The 15,458-nt window shown below is 46.5% G+C and overlaps 1 protein-coding gene across 20 annotated transcripts in view; it reads right to left on the bottom strand.

The window, feature by feature from the left end:
* Positions 1-15,458, bottom strand: part of MACF1 (microtubule actin crosslinking factor 1) — a 519,073-nt gene that overhangs the window by 357,876 nt on the left and 145,739 nt on the right. For 11 of the 20 annotated variants that reach the window (XM_075336182.1, XM_075336187.1, XM_075336184.1 and 8 more), the window contains exons 1-9: positions 6,480-7,301; positions 6,012-6,178; positions 5,813-5,925; positions 5,622-5,728; positions 5,419-5,538; positions 5,236-5,331; positions 2,537-2,664; positions 2,358-2,451; positions 1,689-1,843 (exon numbers count right to left, since the gene is read on the bottom strand). In XM_075336182.1, the coding sequence (XP_075192297.1) occupies positions 1,689-1,843; positions 2,358-2,451; positions 2,537-2,664; positions 5,236-5,331; positions 5,419-5,538; positions 5,622-5,728; positions 5,813-5,925; positions 6,012-6,178; positions 6,480-7,151 (1,652 nt within the window). In that variant the 5' untranslated portion in view covers positions 7,152-7,301. Of the gene's footprint in view, positions 1-1,688; positions 1,844-2,357; positions 2,452-2,536; positions 2,665-5,235; positions 5,332-5,418; positions 5,539-5,621; positions 5,729-5,812; positions 5,926-6,011; positions 6,179-6,479; positions 7,302-15,458 lie in introns of those variants that run through there. The other 9 variants (XM_075336189.1, XM_075336201.1, XM_075336203.1 and 6 more) reach the window with 1 other exon arrangement.

The raw sequence follows: 15,458 nt of genomic DNA, 5'->3' as shown, positions 1-15,458 counted from the left end.
TACAGAAAGACTTCAAATCAGCAGGTACAAAAAGGCACTACACATGACCCCAAAAAACACCATACCAACAGTGAAGTTTGGAGGTGGGATCATCATGATGTGGGGCTATTTTCCAGCATACGGCACTGGCAAACGTCATATGATTGAAGGAAGGATGAATGGACAAATGTACCGAGACATTCTTGATAAAAATCTGCTGGCATCTACCAGGATGATGAAACGAGTGTGGACATTTCAACAAGACAATGATCTCAAACACACAGCCAAGGGAACTCTCAATTGGTTTCAGAGATGGAAAATAAAGATGCTAGAATGGCCCAGCCAATAACCGGACCAGGACATAAATTTTATGGCAGCGTTCATAGAAGAAGACCACAGAACCTTCAGGATTTGAAGTCTGTTTGTGTGGAAGAATGACCAAAATCACACCTGAGCAATGCATGCGAATAATTTCTCCATACAGGAAGCAACTTGAAGTTGTCATCACCAACAAAGACTTTTGTATGAAATATTAAATACATTTCAATAAGTGTGCTTAAAGGGAATCTGTCATCAGAAATTTGGCTTTCAACCTAAAAGTTTCCCCCTCTGCAGCTCGTGGGCTGCATTCTAGTAAGGTTTCTATACTTTTTGTGCCCTTTTTTAAACCAAAATAAATACTTTATAAAACTGTACCTTTCGGTTTGAAAATCTTGTAAATCATCCATGGGGGCGGGCCGTGTGGCGTCTGTTGCTGTATCTTACGCCGTCCCCCATGCTCCAAATCATCCCTCAGAACGCCGCCCACTGCGCCCGAGGTCCCGTGCACGGCGGGACACCTGGTGACGTGGTCGCAGGCATGAGAGTATGGGCGGCGCTGTGATTGCATCGCAAGTGCCGCCCATACTCTCGTGCCCGCCCTTTCCCCACTGCCTCCAGCGTTCTGCGCCGGCCCGACGTCACCTCCTTCCCATTGTACCTTGCAGCAGGAAATAGATGGGAGGAGCGGAGCAGGCCACTACAGGAGAAGCGGAGAGGATCTGAGCGACGTACAGAGGGGAGAGCGTGCCCACGAGAGTATGGGCGGGCACTTGCGATGCAATCACAGCGCCGCCCATACTCTCGTGCGTGCGACCACGTCACCAGGTGTCCTGGCATGCACGGGACTTCGGGCGCAGTGGGCGGCGTTCTGAGGGATGATTTGGAGCATGGGGGACGGCGTAAGATACAGCAATGGACGCCACACGGCCCGCCCCTATGGACGATTTACAAGATTTTCAAACCGAAAAGTACAGTCTTATAAAGTATTTATTTTGGTTTAAAAGGGGGCACAAAAAGTACAGAAACCTTGCTAGAATGCAGCCCAGGAGCTGCAGAGGGGGAAACATTAAGGTTGAAAGCCAAATTTCTGATGACAGGTTCCCTTTAATACTTTTTACCTGTGTCATTTTTCATTATTACACATCACTAAATGTATGGACATCTATGGTTTGATTTCTTTGCCTGTGAGGACTGGATGGCTTGTCACTGACATCTAGTGACAAATTTATGTCAATATCACCATCAGAAACATATTTAACTTGAAAATTGGTGGTGTTCAATACTTATTTCACCCGCTGTAAATATATAGACATATTATATATACATATGCACATACATACATATATAAAATCAACATAGTGCAATTCATTTGTAAAGCTCGACTTTACCTGAAGGCAAGCTCATCCACTTGGAAATACTTTTCATCTCGCAGAATCTGAACGTCTGCCTGAAGTTGACGGAGAACGCTTTCACTTTCCTGAAGGAATTGCAACACTTCGATCTCCTGTTGAGTGCTTTGCCCACATTCCACATTAGCGGCATCCTAATGGACACACACAAAAAGTCAAAAGAAAATAAGTCAATGATTGTTGTGGAGAAAAAACAACTTGTTTTCAATTACTTTTATACACGGAGATGAAATCGGTGTTATTCATAAAACTATACCCACCCATTTACGTGGTACGCATCACTGTGCATTGCACATAAAGCAGACATAAAAGGCTGATAACTGACAGCATGATGTCACCTGACTAATTATTAACATTTTACAAGAGCGTATCCTGTAAATACTAGTAGCGCACACACACACTAATGTGTGTATGTAATATATATACACACACACACATATATACATTATATATATATATATATATATATATATATATATATATATATATATATATATGCACACACACATACATACATACATACATACATACATATACATATATATATATATATATATATATATGCACGCGCGCACACACACACACACACACATGTACACACACACACTGCTACGGTGTAGAGTTGCTGCAGCTTCTACCCGCACTTACAGACTGTAGTGTATTCCTTGCCAGTGTCAGCTTCTCTTCACAGCTTAGACAGCCATTCTGAATCCTATTTGCAATTTGTAACAGCAGTTCAAGCCTATTAAGCAAGAAGAAGAAGGTATTGTATCGTAATGAGTAGAAAAGAAAAAGAAAAAGCCAAGACAGTCCATAGAAGCACATACCTCTCCACAGCTGGCCGGAGAACCTTCTCTCGCTCTATCATGGATAGTATAAGCTTCCCCCACTGTTCCTCCACATCATTAGGATGAAAGGATGTGGGAAGTTTGATTCGACCAAACTCAATCCAGGTCTTTTACAAAAAAAAGGCAGAAAAAAGGAATATCGTCAAATAATGTAAAATAATTAAAGGAATTTTTCATGTTGTATCTTCAGGAGCATATTGCTCCCCTGCCTTCTGGTTGCCAGGAGCGGTGTGCTCCTGCAGATTGACCAGTGGCATGATCACACCAATGTCCTGAACTAAGCGCGCTCTCATGACGCTAGAATAAGCAGCTTTGCCTCTACCCCACATGTGACTGTACAGCACTGTTTGGCCACACTGCAGAGCTTGGGAAGGAAGGAAGGAGCGCCACTTGATTTTTGGAGCATATATTTTCCAAACATTTGGGGACTTCATTTGCAAAGCCCCTAAGTGCCAGAAAAGTAGAAAATCCCTCAAGTGATCACATTTTGGAAATTACAGCCCTCTGGGAATCCATCTATGTTTGTAAGGACGATTTTGTCTCTGGAGAATACCCATGGAGTCAAATGCAGTGAATGTGGCATGATAAAAAATTACAAATAAGCCCTTGTCATGCCCAGTACATTGTAGTGCCCGTACATTATAGTGTCCAGTTCGTCCTTCTGGAGACACACATTCCGTAAAATTAAGCAGGCTCTCCTCACTACAACAATCCCAAAACATGGGGACATCAAATGTGGGGTCCAGAACGGAGGGGGGGTATTTGGATTTGTGAGCGTAGCTTTTACTCTATGATGAAAAGAGGTTTTTTTTATTTTTTTATGGTGCTCGCTGAAGGGGTTAACTGATGTTAAAGTTTCATAGATCGGCAATAACAAATAGGTATTTTTTTTTGTTTTAGTTTTTACATAAATATACTTATTTATTGGTATATTGTTTTCATTAAAGGGAGCCGGTCACCAAATTTTTCATGTATAAACCAAAACTATCACCTTCAGCAGCACTTGTGCTGCACTCCATAAAGGTGCATATTATCCCCTTACTCTACCTGTATACCCCCAAATACCTTTTTGTATTCTCCAGCACTATACCTAAATCTTTCGGTCCGGTTCGATGGGCGTCCTTGGTGCTGCTCCTGTCCCTCCTCTCCGCGCTGATAGCGGTTCCTCTTGTTACTATTTACGTGGATGACGCCTCCTGGGAGAAATTTCACTCCTGCGCAGAGCCGTCACTGGCTGACACAGGCGCACATTGCTCAGCCCTACTGCAGGCAGAGCCTAATACATAATTGAGGCCTGCGTGAGCCAGCGATGGCTCTTTACAGGAGCAAGATTTCACCTGGCTATATGGATGATGCAGGAGGAGTCATCCACGCGGCAATCATAAAGAGAGGATGGCTATTAGCGCAGAAAGGAGGGACAGACCGCAAGCACGCCCATCGAACTAGAGTGAAAGATTTACAAACCGCAAGGGAGATTTTCAAAAGGTATTTGGGGGGTATACAGGGAGAGTAAGGGAATGCTATGCACCTTTATATAGTACAGCACCGACACAACTGAAGATGGTAGTTTTGGATTATAAATGAAAAATCTGGTGACAGCTTCCCTGTAATACATTAGACCTGTCCGTTCTGCACTAGCAGAGGCCTCTTAGACCATACTTCTCACATGATCTAATAGCCCTGCCGTAGCTGGCTGACCCAGTAATAGTCATGTCATCCTTAGGTTGCCATGGCAACAATATGGCCCCTGTGATCACGTCGTGGGGATCCCAATCAGGATGGAGAGGGAGGGCATTCCCTCTCCCTGCCCCATAAAATTTGCAAACACTAGTGGCATTTAGGGGGTTAAACAGCCAGGGGAAGTGCTATAAGTTATGGCAAGTTCCCGGCGACGATTATGCCGCCAGGATCTCAATGACAGAAATTGATGCTATTTTGCGTGAACTCCTTCCCAACCATGACGTAAACTTACATCAAATGTCGATAGGAGATAGAATTTCATTGATAACTGCTGCTATGATGGGAAGAGCTAAAGACAAAGGGAGGAGCTAGTGGCAGAGCTCCGCCCCTCCTTGTCTCTACATAGAATCCCCTCAGTAACACCAGACATCTATCTCAGTAATGGGAAAGTTCATGCTGAATACAGATTTTACCCCAGAATAGAGAATATTGATAATGACTGATCAATTCTAGGAGAGAAAGAAGCAGATTCCTCTGATAACATATATTACAAATTCGCTTCTTATCATATGTACTATTGATTTATAAAATAAACATTAAAAAGACGGTTGCACAGTAAGACAACCCCTTTAAAAAGATTTCATCCCCCCCCCACCAAGTATTAAAAAAACAAATACATCGTTATGTAATATATGTATGATAACCAATTTCTTCAATTTTCTAAAATTAAGCAACACATGGAAGGTCCTAAGGATAAACAATCTAGACATATTTCAATATATGGCCATTTTAAGCGAGTATGGCAGAGATATAATCTAATACTTCCCATACCCACCCCCTCCCCTAATACCCCACCCCCAAAAGGCTGGTTATGGCAAAATAACACAAAAAGACAAAAATTATTGATCTAACATCCTCAGAAGCAATAAAAAAAAACACAAGAGAAAAAACTAAACCCTTCTATACTTGTAGACGCATAAAAATTAACCAATTCATACCTGTAACATCTGATATAATTTTTGGATCTGGGCCTTTTCCTGTTCTTTTGCTGGAATTTCAGTTTCTTTCACATGTACATACTGATTATAAAGTGCCTAGAAGTAAAAACATATAAAATAATGAGCAAGTACACTATGCACTATAAAAAGTATGCTCCAATTCTCAGCAGAAATTAACCGTACCTTTAACTCCACAGGGTTCTGAGGAAATGATTTGTCAGACATCAGAAGTACGTGTTGACGGATCCATTGCGTAAGTGACATCACTCTTTCTTGGTACTCCAGCCAACAGGAGTCCACTTCCTGTAAGAAGGACCCAGACGAGATGTGAGCCGTAGGATGTAAAACCCGCAAACAGCGGAGGGACCAAAATGCGCAACACTTACAGTGGCACTGATCCCTTCTCCTCCTTCTGGGACTTTGGGGAAGGCATCATATATAGAAGACACATATGTGATCACAGACTTTTCATCAGGAGAATCCACATCCACATCTGAGGTTAAATATATAAGTATGTGAAGCAGAGGCCATGTCAATTAATATTCAAGTATTGACAATATTAGATGATTGTACAAACCTTCAGCATCTAATAATCTGGTTACCCCCAGATTCTCCGCTATCTCAAATGCCTGCTCCAGATTTTCCCGGTTACTCTGGATTTCCACTTTCTGCATGTCTACCAGGTCAGGTCTGGAAGAAAAACAGGCAATGGGTACAATATAATATCTTCTTACACAGCGCTTTGTAGTATTGCTTGGTCCACGCAGATCACTAACCTGTAGCGGTGAATAATGGCATTAAACATCTTGCCATCACTCCAGCAAGAAGTAAAGTTGGTGCACTTCACCCCAACGTATCCTGCTGTCACCTTCTGCGTCCATAGGAGCAGCTTCTCCTTGGCAGACATATCTCCTGATTCTCCGCTGACATAAATATCGGAGATCTGTAGAAAGAAATAGATCATAAACCTCTTTGCCTCACGCTGCATTAATCAGAGAAGTGTGACTTTTCGCACTAGCTGTACGCTCTGAATATCTGCACTTAACAACGCGCACGGTTTACTGATCATTCCCAAGCCTTGACAATTACATTTATAACCAGCAAATCAGCAATTTATCCAGATAAAGCAATATAAAACCTTGTGCTACTCACTCTATGGGACACTTACTAGAAAGAAATGGCAAGATATGCTATACAAGACATAAGCAACACAACAGCAAGGAGTCCGAAATGTGAAATCCCACCTGCTCCAGCTGAGATAAGGGCTCGCTGCCATACCCTGAGGATGAGAGCTCCGGACCCCATGACAGGGTGACAGGTACACCCCTTTCTGTTTTATCCTTTGCCAGAGAGGACAATCCAAGGTTAGTTTCTTCACCAGTGCTAGTCCTATAGCTAACAGACTTGTCCAGGTCATCATCCTTGATAGGCAGAAGAATAGCTCGGCTATTCCCACCCCAGTCAAAAGCCACCATAGTGCTGGAGGATCGCTGCTTCATTTCTGCTGGGTTGTCCACTATACGAGCTATGACAGTGGTCCCTAATGGTGGGGATTGTGGAGTCGATATCGGATTCAGCAGCTGAGCTCTATGCACCATGCCATGAAACGTCTCTCTGACCTGGAGCACTCTCCCATCTTCTTTAGGAATGCTACCGGTGCTTTCAGGATCTTCAGTAGAGGCACACGTATTATTTGATACATCCTTTGCTTCTTCTCTGTCTTCGTTCTTTTGATCCATTTGTTCTGCTTCCTGCTTAGCTCCCTCATCTTTTTTCTTTCTCCTGAACCGTCTCTTTTTCTTTCCAGACTGAGGCTCCTTCTCCTTCCCCGGTCTCTTCTCCTTGGGCTTCCGCACACAGCTGACAGAATTCCCCATGTCTCCAGTGCATTTATACAGTACATACAATACGTGCATTCAGATAAAAAAAGGATCCACTCCTCGAAGCACCACCTTCTGCTTGCAATTTAGACATGTCACTAGAGAAGGAGCACACATCCTCCCTCTCATCCCGCAATTGATGCCTGCTTCAGACAGACATCTTACAGACTGAGACATCTCCCTGCATCTCTCTGCAGTGTTCAGATCACAGGCACCTTACACCAAGCCTACCGCTGATTGGATGGACCCATCTCTGTATTAGTGAGGTGGCTTATCCCCACCCCATACGAGGAGAGGAGGGGGATGAGTGCTCGGAAGGGAGGGGGAGCAAGAGCCATGCAATAAAAAGCCAGAGAAGCAGAGTGATGCCTATACAAAGGATCCACAATGCTCTATCTATAAATTAACTTCAGAAGGACCAATAGTAATTTATAATGGGTATATCTGCAGGGCGTTACTGCCTTTAAACCACATCATTACAAGAGTTATTCATCAAACACAAATAGATGGTTGTCCTTGCGTTCTACCAACGTATATATTCTGACCAGAAGCAAGAACCAGATCTACTATCTTCTGCACTAATTATACATGACCATTGTGGTGTGTAGAAGGCGGCAAAGCGGTCTCTATAGGTACAGCTCAATGTAGAAAACAGTGTCTGCATGGTATGCATTCATCAAATCTTATATGTCATGCTGGTGTTAAAGGGAACCTGTCAGGTCCCGTATGCGTTTAACCTAGAAGCAGGGTGATGTGTGGCCTAAAAACCCCTTCCTACCCATCCCTGTGTTGTAATACTGTGTAAAATGAATTTCTAAAAATTGTTTTAGAACTTACATGTTCCCTATGTGAATGAGCAAAGGGACTAGTCCCTTGGGCGTCGTTTCGGCCAGTCTAGTTTGCCCTCTTTCCGTGGTGGGTGTCATACCATTGATTTACATGAGCGACGTCACCGAACGCTCCTGGAATCCCGCGTGTGTGCACTTCTCATTCGCGCAGCCTTCTTAGCCGGGTGTACGCTTGTTGGCTTCACAAGCACACTGTGCATGACCTAAAGACTCCTGCTCTTCTGACCATGTGCAGAGCGTGTCTAAAGCCGCTAAGCAAACACCCGACGCAGGAGTGTTCAGGTCATGCACAGTGTGCTTCTGAAATCAACAAGCGTACACCCAGCTAAGAAGGCTGCGCGAATGAAAAATATGCACATGCGGGATTCCAGGAGCTAACGGTGAAGTTGCTCATGTAAATTCATGGTATGACGCCCACAGGGGCGTGCAACCAATGAAAGAGAGCAAACTAGACGGGGCGAAGTGGCGCCCAAGGGACTAGTCCCTCTGATCATTTACATACGGCACATGTAAGTTATAAAACTTTTTTTTATAAATTAAATTTTACACAATATTACACCACATGGATGGGTAGAAAGGGGTTTTTAGGCCACACATCACCCTGCTTATAGGTTAGACCACATAAGGGACCTAACAGGTTCCCTATAATCAATACATCACATTTAATTGTGCAGTGAAGCAAAAATATGAACTGTACCCATCCTTGCATCAAAAGTAACCAGTTTTTGCTCTTCATCTATTTATGCTGTTCCTCAGAGTATTTTTTATTATTATTAATATTACTATTATTATTTTTATTAGACATGGCCTTTTTATTTTGTTGCTAACCTTTATGTTTTTTGCCAAGGGGGCATAGCTCACATGATCCTCTGGGGCGTGTCTTTAGGCTGTTCTGCATTACCATCCTATGAGCAATGCCCCTTGGTAAAAAAACATTACATTTTGCATGAAATAGAAAAGTTACCATATGGCAGAAATAATAAAAAAATACACAAGGGAGCAGCAAGAACAAAATAATAACAACTGGCCCCTTTTGATCTGGGGTCTTCTTTTAGCGGGTATTCTAGCTACAAAGATTTATGACCATGTATGATCGGTCATTGTGTTGGAGACCAGTGAATTGGGCTGTGTTGTAGTAGCCATAAAGGGATGGGTCGGGAGGGACGCTATTCAGGGGAAACATCAATCATGTAATTGGCAAATCAGAAATATGCGATAACTCAAAACACTATATTGTCAATTTGCGAAGAGACACAAATCTAATCCGGAAAATAAATTCATGGCCCAACTAAACATTGCAGAAGATTTATTAATTATTATAGACCCACTGCATGTACTTGTAGTGTGTGGAGCCATTCATCACTTTATAAAGAAGGGAATTTTGTTTACTTACCGTAAATTCCTTTTCTTCTAGCTCCAATTGGGAGACCCAGACAATTGACAATTGGGTGTATAGCTTCTGCCTCCGGAGGCCACACAAAGTATTACACTTAAAAGTGTAAACCCCTCCCCTCTGCCTATACACCCCCCCGTGCATCAGGGGCTCCTCAGTTTTGGTGCAAAAGCAGGAAGGAGGAAACTTATAAATTGATCTAAGGTAAATTCAATCCGAAGGATGTTCGGAGAACTGAAACCATGAACCAAAAGAACAATTCAACATGAACAACATGTGTACACAAAAAAACAACAGCCCGAAGGGAACAGGGGCGGGTGCTGGGTCTCCCAATTGGAGCTAGAAGAAAAGGAATTTACGGTAAGTAAACAAAATTCCCTTCTTCTTTGTCGCTCCATTGGGAGACCCAGACAATTGGGACGTCCAAAAGCAGTCCCTGGGTGGGTAAAAGAATACCTCGGTAAAAGAGCCGTAAGACGGCCCCTTCCTACAGGTGGGCAACCGCCGCCTGAAGGACTCGCCTACCTAGGCTGGCATCTGCCGAAGCGTAGGTATGCACCTGATAGTGTTTCGTGAAAGTGTGCAGACTCGACCAGGTAGCCGCCTGACACACCTGCTGAGCCGTAGCCTGGTGCCGCAAAGCCCAGGATGCACCCACGGCTCTGGTAGAATGGGCCTTCAGCCCTGAAGGAACCGGAAGCCCAGAAGAGCGGTAGGCTTCCAGAATTGGTTCTTTGATCCACCGAGTCAAGGTTGACTTAGAAGCCTGCGACCCTTTACGCTGGCCAGCGACAAGGACAAAGAGCGCATCCGAGCGGCGCAGGGGCGCCGTACGAGAAATGTAGAGTCTGAGTGCTCTCACAAGATCTAACAAATGCAAATCCTTTTCACATTGGTGAACTGGATGAGGACAAAAAGAAGATAAGGAGATATCCTGATTGAGATGAAAAGGGGATACCACCTTCGGGAGAAATTCCGGAACCGGACGCAGAACCACCTTGTCCTGGTGAAACACCAGGAAGGGGGCTTTGCATGACAGCGCTGCTAGCTCAGACACTCTCCGAAGTGAAGTGACTGCCACTAGGAAGACCACCTTCTGCGAAAGGCGTGAAAGAGAAATATCCCTCATTGGCTCGAAGGGTGGTTTCTGAAGAGCCGTTAGCACCCTGTTCAGATTCCAGGGTTCTAGCGGACGCTTGTAAGGAGGGACTATGTGGCAAACCCCCTGCAGGAACGTGCGTACCTGTGGAAGCCTGGCTAGACGCTTTTGAAAAAACACAGAGAGCGCCGAGACTTGTCCCTTAAGGGAGCCGAGAGACAAACCCTTTTCCATTCCGGATTGAAGGAAGGACAGAAAAGTGGGCAAGGCAAATGGCCAGGGAGTAAAACCCTGATCAGAGCACCAGGATAAGAAGATCCTCCACGCCCTGTGGTAGATCTTGGCGGAGGTTGGTTTCCTGGCCTGTCTCATAGTGGCAATGACCTCTTGAGATAACGCTGAAGACGCTAGAACATTGATCTGAAGGGAGGACTCTGGCTGAGTCCAGGTACCCTGAGCCCTGTGGTGGAGAAAGACCGCTCCCCACCCTGACAGACTCGCGTCCGTCGTGACCACAGCCCAGGATGGGGGCAGGAAGGATTTCCCCTTCGACAGAGAAGTGGGAAGAAGCCACCACTGAAGGGAGGCCTTGGCTGCCCGAGAAAGGGAGACGTTCCTGTCGAGGGACGTCGACTTCCTGTCCCATTTGCGGAGAATGTCCCATTGAAGTGAACGCAGATGAAACTGCGCAAAAGGAACTGCCTCCATTGCTGCCACCATCTTCCCTAGGAAGTGCATGAGGCGCCTGAAGGGATGCGACTGGGCTCGAAGGAGAGATTGCACCCCTGTTTGTAGTGAACGCTGTTTGTCCAGCGGAAGCTTCACTATCGCTGAGAGAGTATGAAACTCCATGCCGAGATAGGTCAGTGATTGGGCCGGTGTCAATTTTGACTTTGGGAAATTGATGATCCACCCGAATCTCTGGAGAGTCTCCAGAGCAATGTTCAGGCTGTGTTGGCATGCCACCCGAGAGGGGGCCTTGACAAGCAGATCGTCTAAGTAAGGGATCACCGAGTGTCCCTGAGAGTGTAGGACTGCTACCACTGTTGCCATGACCTTGAAGGTGAAGACCCGTGGGGCTGTCGCCAGGCCGAAAGGCAGTGCCACGAACTGAAGGTGTTCGTCCCCGATGGCGAAACGCAGGAAGCGCTGATGCTCTGGTGCAATCGGCACGTGGAGATAAGCATCCCTGATGTCGATTGATGCTAGGAAGTCTCCTTGGGACATTGAGGCGATGACGGAGCGGAGAGATTCCATCCGGAACCGCCTGGTTTTAACGTGTCTGTTGAGCAGTTTTAGGTCCAGAACGGGACGGAAAAGATCCGTCCTTTTTTGGCACCACAAACAAGTTGGAGTAAAAACCGTGGCCCCATTGCTGAAGGGGAACAGGGATCACCACTCCTTCTGCCTTCAGAGTGCTCACCGCCTGAAGAAGAGCATCGGCTCGCTCGGGGGGTGGAGATGTTCTGAAGAAACGAGTCGGAGGACGAGAGCTGAACTCTATCCTGTAACCGTGAGACAGAATGTCTCTCACCCATCGGTCTTGGACATGTGGCAACCAGGCGTCGCAAAAGCGGGAGAGCCTGCCACCGACCGAGGATGCGGTTTGGGGAGGCCGAGAGTCATGAGGAGGCCGCTTTGGGAGCGGTTCCTCCGGCGGTCTTCTTAGGACGTGACTTAGACCGCCATGAATCGGAGTTCCTCTGACCCTTCTGTGGCCTGTTGGACGAGGAGAATTGAGATCTGGCTGAGGGCCGAAAGGACCGAAACCTCGATTGTACCTTCCGTTGTGGAGGTCTGTTTGGTTTGGACTGGGGTAAGGACGAGTCCTTTCCCTTGGATTGTTTAATGATTTCATCCAATCGCTCGCCAAACAGGCGGTCGCCAGAAAATGGCAACCCGGTTAAGAACTTTTTGGAAGCAGAGTCTGCCTTCCATTCACGTAGCCACATGGCCCTGCGGACTGCCACTGAATTGGCGGATGCTACCGCCGTACGGCTCGCAGAGTCCAGGACAGCATTCATGGCGTAGGACGCAAACGCCGACGCCTGAGAGGTTAAGGACACAACCTGCGGAGTAGAGGCACGTGTGACTGCATTAATCTCAGACTGACAAGCTGAGATAGCTTGTAGTGCCCATACGGCTGCGAATGCCGGAGCAAAGGACGCGCCAATAGCTTCATAGATGAATTTCATCAGGAGCTCTATCTGCCTGTCAGTGGCATCCTTGAGTGATGCACCATCTGCCACTGCAACTATGGATCTAGCCGCCAGTCTAGAGACTGGAGGATCCACCTTGGGACACTGAGCCCAACCCTTGACTACGTCAGGGGGGAAGGGATAACGTGTGTCATTAAGGCGCTTAGTAAAGCGCTTATCTGGAAAAGCTCGGTGTTTCTGGACTGTATCGCTGAAGTCTGAGTGATCAAGAAACCCACTCCGTGTACGTTTGGGAAACCTAAAATGGAATTTCTCCTGCTGAGAAGCTGACTCCTCAATCGGAGGAGCTGGAGGAGAAAGATCCAACACCTGATTGATGGACGCTATAAGGTCGTTTACTATGGCGTCCCCTTCAGGTGTATCAAGGTTGAGAGCGGTGTCAGGATCAGAGCCCTGATCTGCCCCATCCGCTTCATCCTCCAGAGAGTCCTCATGCTGAGACCCTGAACAGTGTGATGAAGTCGAGGGAAGCTCCCAGCGAGCCCGCTTAGCCGGTCTGGGACTGCGGTCCGTGTCGGAGTCCTCACCGTGGGACCTATGAGTCGCCCCAGGAGCACTTTGCTGCTCCAACCGAGGGGGGCCTGGGGTCAATGATTCAACTGTGCCCGGGGCCTGTGTTACCGGTCTGGACTGCAAAGCTTCTAGTATCTTAGCAGACCATTTATCCATAGACTCAGACAGTTTGTCAGCGAATACTGCAAACTCTGTCCCTGTCACCTGGACAGTGGCAGCAGGTGGTTCCACCTGGGCCGGGGGTCCCACCAGTGGCAGAGGCTCCGGCTGAGTGAGTGTCACAGGGGCCGAACATTGCACACAATGAGGGTAGGTGGAACCTGCAGGTAGCATAGCCGCACATGAGGTACAGGTTGCAAAGTAAGCCTGTGCCTTGGCACCCTTGCTTTTTGCGGACGACAAGCTGTTGTCTCCTCTTAGAGCAATCAGAGAGGGTATATAGCCAAAAGCAATAGTGCGGCCGTACAGAGTAAATGTATACAATATAATCATATAAATATACACTTCGGCACCCAGGGGGGCCAGAACCTAGTGACAGGTGCGGCTTACCGACCGCCTGCAGCGGTTGTGTGACCACCAGATTCCCTGCCTGGGCCTCCCAGAGCTGTGGAGCTCGGTGTTGTCTCCCCTCTGAAGTTCTCCAGCGTCAGAAGTGCTGATAGAAATGGCTGCCAGCGTTCTGAGAGGAGGAGGGAGCCGTGGGCGTGCCTCAGAAAGTGCAGGAATCTGGTGCCCCACGGTGCTCAGTGAGGGGGGAGGAGGATACGAAGTATGCTCCAGCCCTCAGCGCTGACGTCCAGTGCAGCGTCCCGCCCTTACCCCTGACTGGCAGGCCCGGGGGCGGGAGTATGCGGTACTAGGCCGCAAAAGCCGGGGAGTAAAGTTATAAGCGCGGCCGGCAAACAAGCGCGGTCAGCGCGGTAGTCCCGGCGCACCAACACACCCAGCAGCTGCTGCAGCGTCCATAACACAGGCGCTCTATGCGCCGTCCCCAAGGGGACACAGAGTACCTCAGAGGAGCAGGGCCTTGTCCCTGACGATACCCGGTCTCCTGTCCAGCAGATTCCCCCAGGGGCTGCGGAGGGAGCACGGTCCCAGTGCCTGGTGACCGGTTAGGATCCCACTTCACCCAGAGCCCCTAAGGGATGGGGAAGGAAAACAGCATGTGGCTCCTGCCTATGTACCCGCAATGGGTACCTCAACCTTAACAGCACCGCCGACCAGAGTGGGGTGAGAAGGGAGCATGCCGGGGGCCCTGTTATGGGCCCTCTTTTCTTCCATCCGATATAGTCAGCAGCTGCTGCTGACTAAATTGTGGAGCTTGCGTGCATGTGTGCCTCCTTCGCACAAAGCATAAAAACTGAGGAGCCCGTGATGCACGGGGGGGTGTATAGGCAGAGGGGAGGGGTTTACACTTTTAAGTGTAATACTTTGTGTGGCCTCCGGAGGCAGAAGCTATACACCCAATTGTCAATTGTCTGGGTCTCCCAATGGAGCGACAAAGAAAACAATTTTTTATTATTTGTACCAATATATGGTTATTGATTTGGTTGGCACTTCCAATAATAATAATATTAATTCTATAGTGCCAACATACTCCACAGCACTTTACAATCCAGAGGGGTGTGATTACATGTATCGAATTGGACTATGTCAAATGGAACAATTTTTTGCAAAAATCAAGACTGAAAATCAGATTTTTGTCACTAGAAACACTCACAGATTAGCCCTGATGTTATTCAATGGGGAAATCTGTGGTTTTTTTGTGTGGAACTTAAACATTATTCCACACCAAGTTTGTCCCCACTACATGTAAATAGGGTCTAAAATATCCCATTTCACACTTGTGTTAATTACGGAACGTCAGCCATTTCTGGTAGGTTTTAGGCATGAAATCTGTCTTTGGAATCTCAACATGATCCATCCTTTTTGCCCCTGCCATCTGCAAAACATGCGTTGGCCATTCATGTGATACACATTGTATATATATATGTATATATATATATATATATATATATATATATATATATATATAGTATATATGTATCGTCACGTCCATACTGCTACGGTTATCATATTGCATGGTATTCGGCTATGAGTACTAATTCAACCGTCACTATTCTGTGAAAGCCACTATCACTGGCACTATTGTAAGGAAGGCATTATGTCTGCAACAGTGTAAGCACTGTTGGTATTATTGTAGAGACTGAGCAATGAGTAGCATTACGTTTGTACATCACTATGCCTGACACCATTGTATGGCCATAGCAA

Source organism: Anomaloglossus baeobatrachus, chromosome 2 (assembly GCF_048569485.1).
Source record: "Anomaloglossus baeobatrachus isolate aAnoBae1 chromosome 2, aAnoBae1.hap1, whole genome shotgun sequence".
NCBI classification, from domain to species: Eukaryota; Metazoa; Chordata; class Amphibia; order Anura; family Aromobatidae; genus Anomaloglossus; species Anomaloglossus baeobatrachus.
The sequence above is the reverse complement of the archived record's forward strand: the minus strand, read 5'-3'. Positions and strand labels throughout refer to the sequence as shown.